Source organism: Anomalospiza imberbis, chromosome 1 (assembly GCF_031753505.1).
Source record: "Anomalospiza imberbis isolate Cuckoo-Finch-1a 21T00152 chromosome 1, ASM3175350v1, whole genome shotgun sequence".
NCBI lineage: Eukaryota > Metazoa > Chordata > Aves > Passeriformes > Viduidae > Anomalospiza > Anomalospiza imberbis.
In genome coordinates, this window is record NC_089681.1 from 134,838,349 (window position 1) to 134,857,389 (window position 19,041).

At 40.3% G+C, this 19,041-nt stretch overlaps 1 protein-coding gene across 21 annotated transcripts in view; it reads left to right on the plus strand.

Annotated features, from left to right (window-relative positions):
* Positions 1–19,041, plus strand: part of KIAA1217 (KIAA1217 ortholog) — a 230,086-nt gene that overhangs the window by 133,246 nt on the left and 77,799 nt on the right. For 18 of the 21 annotated variants that reach the window (XM_068171457.1, XM_068171418.1, XM_068171425.1 and 15 more), the window contains 2 exons: positions 986–1,181; positions 17,745–17,943. In XM_068171457.1, coding sequence (XP_068027558.1) covers positions 986–1,181; positions 17,745–17,943 — 395 coding nt within the window. Of the gene's footprint in view, positions 1–985; positions 1,182–12,878; positions 13,025–13,143; positions 13,348–13,586; positions 13,873–17,744; positions 17,944–19,041 lie in introns of those variants that run through there. The other 3 variants (XM_068171494.1, XM_068171534.1, XM_068171528.1) reach the window with 3 other exon arrangements.

A 19,041-nucleotide genomic window follows, 5' to 3' on the forward strand; every position in this document is an offset into this window, starting at 1 on the left:
ATAAAAACATATAATTTTAATGCTATCTCATGCCTGATGCTGATTATAGATGTCTATAAAGTTCATATTTACATACTGGGTTTGGAACCTAGTAAGCTTGCTTTGCTTTGAATTTCTGCTTTGAATGTTTCCGTTTGTTGTGATATGGTTTGATTGAGAGAGGCCAGGAAATTATTCTTGAAGAGTAATAGTACATGTGGTTGTGAGGAGGTTTCACTACACAGTATTGAATATGCTTCTTAAAGCAACCCCTTTTTGTGGAAAGGGCTTATAATGTCATTTATAGGTTGCAAAAATTGTTCAGGACATTTTATTTCCTATTGAGTGTGTTTTTACTAGGCAGATCCTACCGTGACGAGTTGGTAGTAGTGCATAAATGAAAACATATCTCTCCCTTGCTGGGAGAGTTGGTTTTTTTTCCCAGCAGCTGTGTTTATCAATTTACTAGTATGATTTCCCAGTAAAAGTCATAATTAATTTGGTCAGTTAATGAAGACAGTTCTGATTTATGCTGGTGCATCAAAAAAAAAAGTAATTGTTTGTGATTTCAACTAGAAATGTTAGACGGCTATTTTGGCTATGCTGCATGACCTGGACCTTGCATTAGATGGCACAGCAGAAGATAATGAAATTGATAGCTTTACAACTCCATTAGAGTACTGCTTTTGAGAGGATTTTTCTTAGCAGATTGGATAAAATTAGAGTGTGTGTGTGTGTACATGGACAAGGAGAATGGCATTACTGTACATCTCCTCACCACATGTCTTATCCTCAGGGCCTTGTTAGCAACAAAATTTGCAATGTGGATATACGACTGTAAAAACTGCAGCAGAATGTCCAAGGACACTTTTCTTAAATAATCTACTCAAGTGACCTCCAGCATACCAGAATCTGAAGAATTGGACTCCTTCCTACTTCTCTTTGATTTCTTTTCCTCCTACACTCTGGTTTCAGTAGACTAATAAGGAAATACTCTGTTTTGCAGACAAGAAGCCCGAAGCCGTCCCAGAGCCCACAGCCCAATTTGGGTGACCACACAGAACACCTCTCTGAAGCATCTGCTGATTCCTTAGAGGCCATGTCTGAAGGTGATTCTCCAACCCCCTTTTCGAGGGGCAGCCGCACGCGGGCAAGTCTTCCCGTTGTGCGGTCAGCAAACCAAACAAAGGAAAGATCACTCGGTAAGAGCCTGCTCCAGTCCTTCTCCCTTCTGTGTTTAGTCTGTGTTTTCTATTTGTGGATTTAAAGCAATCTTTAAATTGAAAAAGTAAAGACTTTGGTAGTACATTATTTTTCGTGTCAGGTTGTTCTTTGGAAATGAACTCAGTATGGGATACTGAGTAACTTGGGGGAATGGTGAAATTATTTTGGTAAGATCTGAAATTGTGATAGGAGCATGGTAGAAATACAAGGAGAGAGAGTGGGGCAGGCCCTGACATGAAATGTGAAGTAATGGTTAAAACCCACTGTTGTGAACTCTTTCTGCCAAGCCTGCACAATATTTGGTGATGAACTTACAAGATTGTACCCTTGTTTTCAGACAGCAGACACAGGTTTTTCACTTTGTCATCTCTTCAAAGCCAGACTTAGTTGAAAGAAACCTAGAGATATCATTGCCTTAGTTATCCATCTTACTGAAAAGGTTTGTATTTGTGTGGTGGTAGCTTTCCAGGCCAAGGATTTGAATGGGTATGCTGATAGAGATGCCCTTTACTTTGGGGCAGTACTGTTCCGTCTGCACAGTGACACAAGAGATGTGTCAGCACAGGTGGACAGCTCTGCTTCCTGCATTCTTCCCATATCTCAGGGTTGAATTCAGCCCAGCTGCGAACCAGAGCTCCTTTTATGATGGTGAATTTTGTCTCAGACTCTGCTCAGCTGATAGATGGTAGGAGAAAAGGCTGTTCTTTTGAGGGAAGACACCAGAGGGCAGTTAAAGCGTTGAGGGAAGACACGTAACTCATCTGTGGATTGCTGAGGAAGGCAGGTTTTGCTCATAGGTGATAAACTGACATGCTGCTTTCCTCTAGGCTCATTTCCCAGTATAGAGAGTGACATAAATCGAAGACTGGACTGTAAATCATACCATAATTGTAAGCTTGTCATGGTGGTTTACTTGTCCCTCAATAATCTAAGGCAGTTTCTGTCGAGAGTGTCATGATACCTGACAAACACAAAAAATGTGAGGAAAACAGGGCTGGAAGGGGTCCCTTACTCTCCCAGAGCTGAAAAGTGAAGAGCAGTGGGGCTGGAAACAAGGAGCTGATCCTTGTCCATGTAATGGACAAATGGCTGCCCTTCCACAGCCTGCTGGGCCACCAATATGTTGGGCTTTCGGAGGAGAAATTTGTGATACTTCAACTGGGATAAGACTTTTGCTTTTGAGGTGTTTTTAAGAGCATGTGTATGTTTACTGTACTTGCACTGTTATTTTTACTATACTAAGCTGCCTCTAAGTCATGGCTGGCTAGGGCATCCTCAGTATGGCTTACTTCACCCCAGGATTTTCTGTAAGACTTGTATTTGCTTCAATGTGATGTTAAGTGATTGAACCTTTAGAACTCACAGTCCTGCCTCACTGTGTGGACTGAGGACCCCAGAGCTGGATGCAGCACTGCAGGTGGGGTCTCACCAAAGCAGAGTAGAGGGCAGAATCCCCTCCCATTACCAGCTGTCCACGCTGCTTTTGATGCAGCCCAGTGCACGTTTGGCTCTCTGGGCTGTGAGTGCACATGGCTGGGTCATGTCCAGCCTCTCACCCATCAGCAACCCAAGCCCCTCTGGGCAGGGCTGCTCTCGCTCTGTCCATCCCCTAACCTGGTGTTGATACCAGGCATTGCCCTAACTCAGGTCTTGGTCTTGTTAAACCACATCAGATTCCCACATGCCCCTTCTTGAGCTTGTCTAGGTCCCTCTGTATTGCATCCCACTCCTCAGGCATGTCAACAGCGCCACACAGCCAGGTGTCATCTGCAAATTTGCTGAGGGTGCACTCAATCCCTTCATCTGTGCAATTTTTTAAGATACTAAACAACTCTGGTCCCAGTACAGACCCCGAGGTCTGTACTTGTCCCTGATGTCCATTGGGACTCTGAGCCATTGACCACTACCCTCTGGATGCAACCATCCAACCACTTAATTATCCATCTAACACTCTGCTCATGAAATCCACCTCTCTCTCATTTAGAGAGAAGGATGTTGTGGGGACCATGTCAAAGGCTTTACAGAAGTTCATATAAAGGGCATCTGTAGCCCTTCCCTTGTCCACTGCTGTAGAAGCCCACTGCAGAAGGCCACTGTCTTGGTCAGACAGGGATTGCATGTGCTGGCTGTCCTGAATCAAGTCCCTGTCCTCTATGTGTGTAGATGTGATCCTTCCCACAAGTGTTCTCAGCCTCTTCAGCTTAGGGATTTCCTGATTATGGTTTCTACCTCTATAATAACCATCAAGAGATGCCTCCTCCAGGTGTTTGTTCAGTCCACCTTTGATTCCCATGTAAACTTTACACATCCTTCACAGTTCAACTGTGACTTTGGCAGCAAGTTCCTGTTGTTTTACTGCCTGACCACTGCTTTCATTTTGCTTTGTTTTATATTTGTTTATCAGCTCTAAATTATGCCCCTTAGTCCTTGTGTTGGAAGTGACAGCAAACACCAGATTGCTATCTGCTTCTCCCAGGCCATAACTGATTTCTCTGGCCTGTCATTTCCCTCAGGTAATTTCTTCTCCAGCTGAGAAGTGTTGCTATAACCGTTTGTGCTCATCCAGAAACCATCCTGGACACTTGACTACCATTGCTGCCCTGAAATTTTGCAGTTCAATAGTATCTTTGCTAACATGTGAGGACCGTAAGTTCACTGTTAAGTAATTCATTCTTAAACCCTTTTTTTAGCATCTCTTGCATGTGCTGAAATGTGCTGTCCATGCCCAAATGGAGGACAGCCACGTGAAGATCCACTATTTTATTTAATAGCCAGGGTTTCAGACCCTGCAAAATACCCTGTCTTTCATGTGCCAGAGACAAGGTCCCAGCTTGTCCCATCATGAACAGGCCAAATGCAGGAGAAAAAACAGTAAACAAACAACAGGGAAGCAATGTAATATGAAGTGTTTCAGTTGATAGTTTTTAGGAGGGGTCACAGACGTGTGTGGCTTAAGGGGTCATCATACTAGCCAAATAGGAGGTAATATATTGTCATCACCCCACAATCTGTCTTTTTTAAGTAGTTCCAGGAACCAATTAATAACAAATAGTTTGTTTTAAAAGATAAAAAGTATTCCAAAATAGTTCAGTTTTATATTATTATTCTTGTTAATATTACGTACATTTCTTTCATAATAATGTCCTTTTTGATCTCTTCTGCCACTGTGTTCTAACAACACCATCAGCAATGTTCTGAAATTTTACTTTTGAGATGCTTTGCAAGCTGTGGTCCTTTTTATTTCCAACTATAAAAGGGGAATGTTTATTTTTAAAAAGCAGGAAACTGTTTATAACTTCAGTTTTAAAACTGTCATTAATGTACTTCTATTGATATGATTTTAAATAATCTATGTATCATCACCTACCTTCCCATATATATTAATTTAATTTAATATCATTTAAATAAAAATTATGTTTTGATCCTCAGTGAACATAATTTCAATGAGGAGGATAATGAACTTCTGGAAACTTCTATGAATTTTACATTGTATATCTCAATGCATTTTAAAAAACTGATGTTTTCTTTTTGAAATTCTACTTGTTCTGTGGGTTCCTATTTTGCTAGCTATATATGAGTCAGTTTGTTTTGAAATCATGGTCTGAGTTAACATGGAGCCTGAGAAGGAATAACACAAATGCATTTTGGCTACCTCACTATCATGGGTTTGTCAGTCAGGATTAATCTAACCGGACACAGTATTCACATGGAGTTGACCTAGAAAACAGTATTCCTATTGTGGGCCCATTTAAAATTTCAGCCACAGCTTTTGAAATTAAGGTATTTCTTGGCTAAGAAAACTAGAAATCATCACTTGCTTCACCATTGTGCATCCTGGAAACAAAGCAAGATATTAAAATAAATGAATTCACTGTGCAAGAGAAAATTAAGTGTATTTTAAAACACATATTTGAAAGCTGGGAGCTATTCCAGTGTGATAACTGTGGGAAAAAAATTATCTAGCAAAACTGTCAGTGAGAATCAGCTGAAACCTGGAAAGTGCTCAAAAGCTTTCAGCAAACTTCACTTGCAATTTGCCTGGAGGGAGCAGAACCTGACAGGCATCCAGCGAGGTTACGCCAGCAGCCGCCTGTGCCCGCGCTGCAGCTCGCTGCTGTCCCTGACCAGTACCTCCTGGTACTGGTGAAATGAACGCTGACAAATACATTCACGTGTGGTCTCTCATGTGGTACATCTGTCCAAACAATGGGCAGCATCCTGGTAAGGGCAGGCTCTGGCATCCTGCGTGGTGATGGAGTGACCAGGGCACCCGGTGCGATGGGTCAGAGCCTGGAGGGGCAGGGTGTGCTCACCCCCTCCCATTGCAGCCACAGCTGTTGGTGCTCCTGCGGGATCAGCTGCATGTGCAGGGCTGGATGAAGGAAGGACGTGGTACGGGGGGATTTCCATAAATGCACAAAGAGCTGGGTTTGAGTAGTGACTGGGGAGGATGAAGCTTTGGGTTTGCAATCATCTTTTTTGGGTGCCCCATCCAGGGTGCCCAGCCACTCTAGTCCAGATGGATGAGGAGCAAAGGATGACTGGGCTCCCTACTAGTAAACCTGTGCCTAAAGTCAGGCGGTGTAAAAAGGCCTCTTCAGAAATGTTTGAGCCTGCCAACATTTGCATTTTATTTGCATTTGGAGGGATTACATAAAAGAGTAAAATTATACAAATGCTTAAGGATTGGCATGGGGAGGGTCTTAAGAAATCATGGAGTATTCTGATTATTATTTATTAGCCCCCAAGCCCAAGTTTTGGCAGGCACAGATTTTAGTGTCTGATTAATTAGTTTGCTGCCACCTTATATGGAAATTCCATCTGTGATTATAATCATAACGCCTCAATCTTTTATAGCATTTCTTGCAGATGTTTCTCAAAGCCTGTTAAAAAAGAAAGTCATGGCCACAGTGACAATTTCAATCCTAGCAAAACCTTTGCAGGGAGACAGATCATTGCTTTTCAGCTGGCAGTAGAAATAACTCTCTATTCATAGCAAGTTATTTACATTTAGTATCTACAGTATGCAAGATACTGTAAGATACACAGAGAAAAATATAAATGCTAAAGGTAGACATATATTATATTGGAGGTAATTAATTGTTACTTACTATTTATGAGCTAGAAATTAAAATAGGCACGTAAAATCAGACAGAATATGTGTGAATGGCCGTAGACTTTATATGAGAAACCTGTGATTGGCTAGTAGTGGCACTGCCCTCTGATTCCTTAGGGCATGATTTAAGCCTAATGAAGTCAGCAAGAACTTAGGTTTAGTTCATGGGAGAGGAACTCCCTGGGAAGTGCATTTCAAGTTAAGGCTAAGTATAACTTTAATGTATTCAGACATCTTAAAGAATTTTCCCTATCTTGCCTTTTATAATGTATGCAAAGCAGCCAACATGCAAAAAGGTCATGTAAATATTTGCTGTCGTGGTCAGATGGCTTAACAGAGGCTGACAGGTCTATAGGAAAAACAGTCTGAAACAACTAGTTCCAATTAATGAATTGAAACACAGTCCCTAGGAAATTATAATACTCTAATGTAGCTCAAGTTTTCCTTCCAGCTTTCCAAGACTTTATTTTCTTTCCCATTTCTTCAAATTATAATAACTAAAGGTTTTGGACTTGGAAAGAAACAAACGCACACCTCTTACCTGAAGCGTTTTGTAGCAAAAGAGTAGAAGAATGTAAACAATGATAATGACATATCAGAGTTTTTTCTGTTTCATTTATTGTCTCTACAGGATCTATGAAAGATAGGTATAGGAAAGAGTGATATATGTGACTTCCCAGGCTAGCACTTGTGCCCACAATTACTGTTTACTTAAGAGTTTCTTTCTCCTATAATAAAATGTGGGGGGGAACCTGAAAAAAATGCTTCCGAGGAGCAAGATACCATTTAGTAGATACTGTCTCAACAGAGGCACATTCTGTCTGCCACCAAAAAGCTGATATGCAGGATATTTTAGATGCTGTGTCACACTGGAGCTGAATTATGTTGCAGCAGGTTGTATTAGCATGGATCTAATGGGTTCATTGCAGTGATACTGGAGTAGAAGATGTACAGCGTACCAAACAAACCCTTTAGTTATGTAGGTCTGTGTCTGTCACTGCTATATCTGTTATGACTTTTGAACGCAACCTTTATTATTCATTTGCATTGCAGTAATACCTTGAGCAAAAACAGTGCCTTACTGTGTTGGGTAATACATAGTGACAAAATACTCCTATTTCAGAACCTTGCAACATGAATAAATCAGAATGAAAAGTGGTGAGGATAGTAGGAGAGGTAGAGTAATGAGTGTACAAACTGGATGAACTGATAAAACTGTTTCAGGGTGGCAGGGGCTTTTCTCTTTATGCTAAATAATGCCCTCACAAAAGGTGTAATGTCTTTATCCAGCTCTACCATCATTTTGTATTCTGATTTAGCAGCAGCAATTTGAACCTTCAGCAATTGGTGTCTGCTGGAAGACAGATTTGGCAGCTGAAGTAGCTTGCACAGGCCTCCTTCGTTACTAGGAAAGGTAGGAGGCCAGATGGAGCTGTCCCATGGGGTGTATCTAGGACAGGAGCTATCACTTGGATCAATCTGATCTAATTTTTGTGTTAGGTAAAATTTGTAAGTCTACCTCTAATGTTTGTCACACAAACACCAGAGCCTTCCATTTGACATGGGTATGCAAAGGAAAAAAGTGTATTGTAATTCCATGCATTGTAAGTGTAAGACTTCAGCCAAGGAGAGATGCATAGCCTGTCCCTCAGCACATTGTACTTAGGATTTGCTGCCAGGGCTGACAGCAAGTCCCTGAATGAGGACAGCTCTTGGATTTAATCATTGCTCCCAATACGGTTCATATATTTATGCAGCGATTCTAATGCATAGTTACTATGCTGTGCCTAAGTTCAAGTTTCTCTTCCTAGAGGGAAATAATGTCATCTCTGTGGTATCATATAAGACTATCTCTTTTATTGGTTTTTGCTCTCTATCTCTTTTCTGCATTTCTGGCTACAGAGTACCCAGTTCAAGCAGGATAAGAGGATAATCGCTGCATCAGAAGCTTGTTGATAACCCGGTGATTAGGGTGCTCTCTTGGGACAATAGGGGCAATGGTCTGAGCAGCTCTGAAGATGGGAGCCCTTTTGGATATTTTTTTAACTACTCATCTGTTTCACAGGAGATAAATGCTTGTACCATTGTTTTGCCCAATTACCTTCTGTGATGAATAGACCATCTGTGGGTATGAGGGTGGACCTTGTTAATCTTGGCTTTGACAAGGCCTTTCACATCTCCTATAGCCTCCTTGTTGCCACATGGGGGAGGTAGGGGTGGCCTTCAGGGTCTGTAACTGGCAGCTGGATTTTAGCTGTGCTCCTCAGGGCTGGACTCTGTGCCAGTGATTTTTGACATCAGAAACCTTGTTGTTGGGATGGAATGAACCAGCAGTAGGGTCAAGTCTGACACAAAGTTTGAGAGAGCATTTGATGTGCTGAATAGTCAGATGGCCATTTCACTGGGACCCAATGAGCCAGAGAAATGGACTAGCAGGAACTTCATGAAACTCCAGAGAGGCAAATGCAGCCTTTCATCAGGGGCAGAACAGCTCTGCAACAATACTGGCAAGGACAGGTTGGCTTGGTAGCAGCTTTGCAGAAAGGACTTGGGTAATGACAACAAGGTGACTGTGTCTTGGCAGCATGTCCATGCAGCAAGGGAACACTGCATAGCTGTCTATGGGAAAAATTTAGCCAGCAGGTCAAGGGAAGTGATTATTCCCCTCTTCTCACAGTTTGTGCGGTTGCACTGTGTCCAGTTTTGGTTCCCCAATACATGAAAGATAATGACAAATTGGAATGAGTCTTGGAAATGGCCTCTTGGCATTCTTCTTCTTAATCATACAAACTGAGGGCCTGGTTCCAAGATCCTGTCTAAAGTAGCTTGTGAGGACTTCACACAAAGTCAAGCTGTTTGTTAGAGCCGACAGAGGTGAATTTTTGGTGTGGTGCCCTAACCAACTATGCTCTTAAATACTGAAGGCTCAACCCCTAAATTTTCTATTGACAGTAGTTAACTTTTTAGAAATGAAATAACTTCAGAAGTATTGAAGAGAATTCCTGCTGTAAATACAGACCATTTGATAAATGGAGCAAAATTACCAAGGCATGCACGTCCTGCATGACTTTAATGCTTCATGGCTATGGATTATTAAAATGGTCGCCTTCTGCCCTTGAACACATCAATTGTACCTCATTTAGTACTAAAAAACAGGGTTTATAAAAATAGTTATTCCTTAAATAATGAGTTTGATGCAGCTGATTTATACACAAAGGAAATACAATTGGGTAGGATCTCTCTTTTTTGTGTGTTTATTCAAGAGGGAGAACAAATATTCCAAGAAATTTAATTGATATTTTCTTGTCTTTTTTGCTTTTGCCCATTTAAAAGTTACTAACAGAAATGCCCCTATGTGAAGTACATGACTACAGTGGCCTTAAATGCTTCACATATCTGTGTAGTCTTTGGCAGGCACATCCTTGGAAGCTGTACTGGTCAGCTTGGCATCTTTGGCTGGGAGCCAGCTGTGGCTTACTGGCTTCTTCAGAGGGCAGGGGCTCAGCTTCTGGTGGGCTAAAGCAGAGCTTGCAGGGGCATGTCCTGTGCCTCTGTGTGTGGAGTTCTCTGATTTTATTATGCAAAACTGGTTGATGGGTTTTGTAAAATGCAGGCAAACCCAATGGGAAGAATGATGATGTCTGACTCCAGTTCAGAAGGCTGAATGATTTCTTTATTATAACTATGCTAAAATACATTAATATACTATATAAAGGAAGATACTAAAAGCTACACGCTACTTTCTCTAACTACCATATCTAACTACCACACAACTCATGACCTTCTTGCGAGAGTCCAGACATAGGCGGATCAGATTGGCCATCAGGCCCAAACAATCCACTATGATCCAACCAAGCAATCACTCCAGGTAAACAATTCTCCAAACACATTCCACAACAGAAAAACAAGGAGCAGAAATAGAAATTGTTTTCTCTTTCATTTCTCTCTGTGCACCTCGATGAAAAATCCCGAGAGAGAGAGAGAGAAATGTGCTTGCCACAGATGGGAGCTGCAGTAAATGCAGCATGGCAGAGCCTCTGGGGGCCCTCTGAAAAATAACTCGGGTACATATGAAACTTCTTGTTCATCTCACTGACTTGTTCAGTTGTAATTTTTAAAATATTTTTTCATCCAGTATCATAGGGGTTTTGTGTTCCTCCAAGTTTGCTGGCATTGTTTTGTCAGTTTGGGGTATGAAAAAGCTGCCTTGATGGTCAGTTGGGCTATTCTGTGCAACAGAATACAATTATTGTCCAAGAGTGATCCTGCCAGAACACTGATTTCCACCTGGGGAACTAGGTTAAACTGAAATGTTCTCTCAGAATCTCTAGGTGATAGAAGTAACTCTTCATAGTAGATGGACTTGCTGATATAGGTATATAGACAAAGTTGCCTTTTGACAAGAGGCTTTTTCACAAGTTTTATCAGGCATCAGATGGGGAAAATACTTGGGTTTTCTTTAGGTAAAAAAAGTTGTCCATTTTCTTTTTGGTTTTTACTTATTCTTCTTAGCCAGCTGAATGCATTTGTTTGTAGAAAAGTGGTAGTATTTTAGTGGAAGTTAAAAACCTTTATTTTTCATAACATTTTGGTAGGAAATTTATGTGACTACTGAGTTTTTTATCTTTTTCATTAAGTAACAAATTATTGAAAGTCACTGTAAGTAGCAGAGAAGAATGAAATAGCAGTAAAATGTAACACTAGCCTAAATTAAACAGTTCCTGTTTTTATTGAAACTGTTATTAAAACAACTTAATACCTTGAACAAATCTCTTCAGACTATTGTGCAAAAAATTAAATAAGTAATTGCTTTTATTCATTAAAATATCTCCTTTTTTATTCTGTTAGTACTTTAAGACAGCTAAGTATATTTATAGAACATTTTCTGAATGTGGAGGACAGATTTTCAGGAAGGAGTACTAACAAAAGTTATTATGAGAGCTTCAGGCTAGAAATACCACAGGAATCATGGCAATGACCTCAGACTCCTTGAAACTGTGTGGTGAAATAGGAGAGTTAGGTCTTGAGGGTATGGAAAGTAAGAACTTCATATTGAGGAATTTCTTCCATGCTGCAAGAGTTGTTACTGTAATAAACTTGTGTCTGCATAACTTGGGCAGAATTTGGTGATATGTGTTTGCTGTGTTCATTAGATAGTTTGGGGGGAAGGAGGGATGGGGAACAGAGAACAACAATATGGGCCTATGCTATGCTTTCTGTCTTATATATGACAATTTTGATAAAAGCAAAGAAAAAATGGAAGTATCTTGAAATCTTAGTTATAAGAAATTAAAAAATTTAAGAAAATTAAATTTTAATTTAAATTTTAAAATGCACTTTTGAGGAAAGGCCTAGCCCCAACAATATAGTTATCATTGAGACTTTAAAGATTATCCTTAGCTTTTAAAACTCATGCAAGTCTCAAGTAATGACTTTATATTTATATATACATATATATATATATAAAAGTAAGAAACAAGGATGCTTTTTCTCACTTTTGCTTGTTACCATTGCTGCTGACTTCAGCATGAGGGAATGTCCAGAGACAGTGACTCAATGGACTTATGGTGGAAGACCAAGCTAAAGCAGCATGAAAAGACAAAGATTGCCCATCTTCTCAAAAAGATATGGTTATCTGATGGTTAGGGGTAAAGAGTGAAACTAATCTAATGGCATTTTCCCCATTTTAGTTATATATGCGTGCTTTGCACCTTGTATTTCAAGAAGGTCCAGAGCTCCCAATGCATCCATGTTTTGATTGCTGTAGTCCAACCAGCTTTACTATTACTAGAAATTTTCAGATTCGACACAGAATTTCCAGAGGATACATACAATAGCTGTGTTGGAAGAGAGTAAGAGTGCTTTGTTTGTGCCAGTGGTTTTTGGTTCTGTGGGAAGGTTTCAACGCTCCAGCACCCAAGCATCCTACATCAGCCAAATACAGATTTTATCATTGGTTAATACTTCTCTTCAGTTGGATTAGGGTATTGCCAAATGCCAATAAGATATTTCAGTGCAGAAATTTGTAAGACATCTTGCCTACAGAGAGGGAGTCCTGTAGCTTCACAGAAAAGAAACTCATGAACTCAAATGTAAGATTTACCTGTATTTTATTTCATAAAACTGAGGAGTTAAATAAATTTCTGCCTTAGTTTTTTTTTTCTTTGTTATAAGAGAATTGTGTGAGAAATTATATTTCTCCATTTTAAATCTATTGTTTGAGAGAATTAACAGATACTTTTAAAGGTCACAGAAGAAGACACAAATCTTTGTTTACTTACTCTTGTTTAATCAGGTATTTAACTTTCCTCTCTTAAATAATGTATTTCAAAAGACAATTTTAGTTGTTTAAACAAAAGCTAGTTGTCATTGAAGTTCTCCTAAGTATGTAAGCTGCCCTGCATGGAGATCATTGTTAGCAATGAAACCATGATAACATGGTGCTTAGTCAGGGTTAGGTCATGTATGTGATGGAGGTGCTGAGAGATGTGAGCTGGGTGGTTTCCTGACACCTGCATGACATTAGCTTTTGCTACAAGGAGTAATCCTTTACCAGCTGTGACTCAGGAGTTATGGTCTTACCATTATGGGAGGTGTGCCAGCCCTATTGTGGTTATGCAGCTCCGTGCTCTAAAGCCAGCCCAGACCCCGTGTGTTCAGGTGAGATTCACCATCGCACTGTGAGGGCATGTCCTCAGCTCCCAAGTGGCTTTTGCGGCTCAGCAGCACTGTCTGAGCTGAAGGCCTTTCTGTGAAGGTGGTGTGTGTGCCTGAGCTCAGAGCTGTGCTGGCCAAAGGCACAGGAAGGCTGCGCTGGGCATCCCAACCCGGCACTGATGGGCTCAGCCACCCGAGTCAGGGTAACTCTGCATCTTTCATCACACTGTGTTGTGTTTCATGTAGATCATCCCTGAGAGAAATGATGAAATATTTTGCACATCCTGCCACTGATCATTGATAAAGAGGCAGCAGAAAATACTGTGTTTTGAAAGAGCTCTGTATGTAGGGAAGGAAAGGGCAGTCATGTGGTGTGTTCACAGGATCATCATCAGATCTGGGTTTGATGCTTGTAAACCTTTCTTTGAACATGTTCTTTTGCCTCTCGGGTGTTTAATTTTCCTTCTATAAAGCACGCTTCTTTGTTGACAGGAATGTTGTGAAGCAATTTGTTACAAGGCTGATGTTACTAAGGCCTAAATGTAAATGTTTTCTGCTGTGGCCTGTGTTTAAGTCTGTGGTCTGTTGCTTGTAGGGTGAAAAAGGATCAAAAATGCCGGAGGTATTTCTACAGCTAAGTTATACTACATGACAAAGGGGATGGCTGAACGTTCTAGTTTGGGTTGTAGCTGTAGGACAGCCCAGGGCTGGCAGTACCTCAGGGCTCTTGGAAGTGGGAGCGACAGCATTGTCTGACGTGCACTTTCAAAACTGTTGCGTGGCGTCATTACCTCATTCACAGTCATCCTCGTACATGTTGTCCTAGGGTAGCAGGGAATTTCATAGTCCTCTTGGATTTGTGATGTATAAAAACAGGCACAATCTTCATGTTTCAGGTAAATCCATTGTAACAGAAGCATAAGTAAGTGCAAGAGAGGGAACATGAAGACCGGAATATCCCTTGTGTTTTATTATCTTTCCAGCAGCTTTGCTGACATATGTTCTGTGCCCTAACAAAAAACATGTCGAAGTTATGTTCTATTTCTTCTTGCTTTAATCTCTATGGGAGTGTTTTGATTTAGCTGAAGGTAAAACACACCTCAGAGCTCCAGCAGCTAAATGAAGTAGAATCTGTGAGTATTGTTGGTGTTCAGAATTTCACCTGGGCAATGTATGGAAGAAAAATATTGTGAATGATTTCAACTAATGGATTTTGAGTCTCTTTATTTTGTCATGCTCAAAAAGGATTTTTAGAAGTGAGCAGTTAGTTCTGTCAAATAGGAAATGCCCTAAAGCATTGCTGTATCATGATATGGATCAGACAACTCAAGAGGAAAGGCAGTAGGGTTTTTTAAGGGCATGTGATCTAAAGGAGAAGAAAGAAAAAAAGAATGTATTATGCCTTTGAAAACATCTTTTCTCTCTCAAGTGAAATTTGGGCTAAAACATTTCTCCAAGTCGTATGTTTAAGCTGACTGTTTTAAGGCATAGATGCATATTTGGTCTGAAAATTCAGGACTGAAGGACAACTATGATTTTGCTTTGAATCAGTATTTTGTGGGAGCATTGAAGCACAGGCAGAATCAAGACTGTTCTGCAATGATTATTACTTGTGGGTAAGGAAGGTTTTTCAACTCTGCCACTTATTCTGTGTTAATCGTTTCAGTAGCTCAATATTGAGTGTCGTTTTAATGGTCTGAAATGCAAAACTAGCATTTCTAAATTTTGCACTAGCTTTTAAACTGGGCAGAAAAGTGAGTCACACCCAACTGCAAAGCTGGTATGCAAAGCCTGTCTTTTTAGCAAAAAAAATTTTTTTTGCCACAAAATCCAAAAAAGTTTAAACGCAAAAACATGGAAGGTTCCTTGTGTTCTTCATAAGGAAGAACTTTTTCATAACTGACAGCTATCATCAAAAATTAGTATGTCTTTGGATATCTTAGAAAAGTGAAATAAATGCAATCATTAACTTGTTTAATTTTTTACAAATGTAGTTCGTTTCTGAATCCTAAAAAGTGTTGAGCTGCATAGAATATTTGAGCACTAAAAAGACAATTTTACCTAGAAGAACATAAATAAATAAATGATGTCTCAAATTATAATAAAAAAGAGAAAAATAGTTTAATAGCTCATTAAATATTGGCATTGTAAATAAAAGTAATAGGAAAACTCCTCTCAGTCTTTGAAAGAAAACTAGTTTAATTTCAGTCTGAAAAAGTTTTTCCAGACAAAAATGGAAATTTGTAGTAGTATTCATATGGGTTTTGATTGCAATATTAATGAAGAAAGAGGTATCAGCTCTAGATAATAATACAAAGATTAAGTTAACAGCTCTATTTTATAAAAGCAGTCTAATATTAAATAATAGGTAACGCTAAGTAGTCTGTTTAGTATTCAGGAAAGTTAACATCTTCCTTCCCTAAGTGCAAGCACAATTACCCACCAATTGTGGGAACATCTGACTGTTTCTGCCCTCCTTTATAGCAATTACGGACAACATAGGGAAAAAATATTAAAGACTAAGGGGAAACAGGGCTCATCTTAGCTTGGAATGCCTTATTTTCTTTTCATTATTTGTCTTTGTATTCTAGGACCTCAGCTTTTCCCATTGCTTTTGCTCAGTGTTTGTGTCTCAGCACCATAACGTGCCTATCCTGCTGCTGCTGACTTTCCAGTGTGACTCACTGACTTACCATCTAAATTTCATGATTTGCTGAGATTTGCTGATGACTGATGACAACTGTACTGAGGGCCTTGTGTTCTCAACCCTTCTGATGATACTGGTCATGGGAGAGCAACTTTACAGTGCATCAACATTGCAACTGCTGTGGTGAATTCAGGTTGTGTAAAATGCTCCGCCAGGATTTAGCCCACGTGTGTTAATTATCGGTTGATGCAAAGGTCTGGCAGCACAGAATCCTCCCAGGTTGGATAGAATCCAGTAGAGGGTCACAAGGATCATTAACTTGGTTGGAACCTCCTTGCTCTGACAGGTTGAGAGAGCTGGGGCTGTTCAGCCTGGAGAAGAGAAGGCTTAGGGGCAGTAATGTCATCAATGTACAAAAGAACCTGAAGGGAGGGGGCAAAGAAGAGCCAGGCTCTCTTCATTCATGTCCACTGAGAAGGCCAAAGACAATAATCACCAAATGAAACATATGAGATTCCCCCTAACATCAGGAAACACTTCTTCATTGTGAGATTGACCAAGCACTGAAACAAGTTTCCCAAAAAGGCTGCAGAGTCTCTGTCCTAGAAGATACACAAAAACTGTCTGGACATTGTCCTGCACAAGTGCCTGTATCTGTCCCTGTTTCAGTGGGTGGGGGTGGACCAGATGACCTCCAGAGGTTCCTTTCAACCTCAGCCATTTTGTGATTCTGTGATTTGCCATCTTTTTACACCACTGTGGAAGCTACACTTGCTCTATCTCATACAGACAGCAAGACAGTAAAGGTGTTTCCTCCTGGGACAATGCAATGTTGTACAGAGACACCTGGGATGGCTCAGAAACAGCACAGTGCACTCAACTGGGCTTACAGTCCCCATCTCCTTGTATCCAAAATAGTTCAGCAGAACACTTGCTTCTGAATCTACTCCCTAGTGCTGTACATCCCAGGAAATTGCTTAGTTCAGTTGCAGTCCTGTGGCAGCTTGCTGTGCAGGTCTTAATAAACCTTCCCACACTGGAGATGTTCATGGGAAGATCTTTTAGTTTTCTTTAGGAGCCAGACCCAGCATGGTTAGAACTCATCAACACCATCAAGTCCAGACTGATTTCTTCTGTTGTTTGGGATGGCTCTTTCTAAGTGCTTTAGTCCTTGGAGGGCTTTGGAGGTCACAATGGCATGGGACTGGGCTGTAGCAATGCTCATGAGCCACACTCATGCAGTACTGGCCAGTGGAATACAGGCACCTGCTGGTTGTGCAGGAGTCAGCATAGACCTGGCAGGGCCAACACAGGCATCATGGAAGAGGTATTTCATACCCCTTCCCTCAGTCCCTGGTCTGTATGATTCACGTTTCTTTCCATTATTGAGTGTATCACGGCTTCCCATTCCCTGAAAATAGCTGTATCAGAAAGGTGTTCTGTCTTGAGGGAATAAGAATGTCCATATTTTGCAATTCTGCATTTAAGATTACTTATGTTTCTCCCTGAGCACTAAGCATGATTATTAACGGTGCTGTGAAACTGAAAGGTTCCAAAATTGCTCTTGTTTTTATGTGTGGTACCTCAGTTTTACTCCTGGCAGGAGTTCTCACCTGAGGCTTTATGTTATATAATGCCAGCAAATTGAATTGTGAATATAAAATTCCTTGAGCTAAAATGAAAATTTTGGTTTTATTGGTAAGTGTGAGGTTACGTATAAGGAAAACTGGATGCTATAAAAGGATAAATTTTTTCCTTAGCTACTTTTTTTAAAAAGTACCTCATGATTTACCAACAACTTCCAATACAGAGCAAATTTGGTATGTTTGAGATTTTCCATTAGGATAAGATAAACTTCTGATTTATCTAACTGAAGTAGAGTAAGAGGCATCCCAGTACTGAGACTAGCACATTCATCAGGGCCAAACCATATAATTGTTCTATGCTCTATTCCAATAGTCTGTTGAAAAGGAGAATGGCATATGTGCTTTATTTCTTAAAGAGTGTGAGTTGGTTTTTCTCTTTTCATTATGGGCTTGGTCTGTGTTCCACACAGACTTTGAAACCAGATCATTACTATGCATTTAAGAATATGTAACTTCCTATTACATTTGCTTGCAGGTGTATTATATCTTCAGTATGGAGATGAAACAAAGCAGTTGAGGATGCCAAATGAAATCACAAGCACAGACACAATTCGTGCCCTTTTTGTAAGTGCCTTCCCCCAGCAGCTGACAATGAAAATGCTGGAATCGCCCAGCGTCGCCATTTACATCAAGGATGAGAGCAGAAACATATACTATGAATTGTGTGATGTGAGGTAAGACATGGAATTATAGCTACTGCTTTCATGGGCTTGGGGGTTTTTTGTGTTGTTTTGTTGTGCACTTATGGAATAGAAAGAAATGGGGTTGATAAGTATCTGGCAGAGAGTGGCCTGACACATAAAGGCATGTTCAGTGGTATCTCAGTATTCCAGGAGGTCTGGTCTGACAATACCTTTAGCTGTAGGTGCAATATCCATTGCACAAGCCACTGATAAATGGCATGTCTTGTTGAAATATTTGTATAATATACAAAGGTTTACATATTTAATATGTTTATTGAATTTTAACAGAGACACAATCATTTAAAATACACAATACAGAATAAACTTTTACAGAAAAGATGGGTTGTTTCTTTGCTGGGAGTACAAAGCCTGATTTCATGAGCCTGAAGTAAAAAACATGAATGTCACTGATGTCCTCACAACGGTGCCAGCTGAGCCATCTAACATAGCCAGAGCACTGTGGCACTGGGGACCACTGCTGCATCTTCCTGTTATATGTCAGGATGCAGCAAATGATGCCGTCACTTCAGTAATTCAGAGCTTGCTCAATAAATGGTTCACCTTTCTATCTTTTATTTTGTAGGAGTGCAGCTTCTTAATTAACCAGGTTTCTTCAGCAGAAGTTCCAGGGTCTCAGGGTCCCTAGAAAGTCCCAAGTTATGCATAAATAAAGCTCTTATGTACACCACAGACATGTTACGCTTTATAAATAAACTCTGATAAAAATGGACAGAGGAGCATAAGAAGATAAAGGAGAAAGCAGAAAAGATGTTTGCTCTCTTGCTAGTCTGCCAGTAATGCAGGAAAATGTTGTGGTGCAAGAGAAGTGCTGCCTTGTTTCTTCTGGAGATCCTATGGCTAAGATGTTCCTCCTTATCATGCAGTAGTTAAAAGAGCAAGTTGGAGCTTTTCTAGCCCTTCCCCATCCAATTTCCCCATTCCTGTTCTTAATCTTTGAACAGCACCATACTCCATTTTCTCACCTCTGTGTTGCTTTCCTCAGGCTGTCTGTCCAGTGCCTTGTCATTAGCTAGTCTCTTGGATTTCAGTTTCTTTCAATCTTAATTGCTTTGCAGAGTGCCACACCCC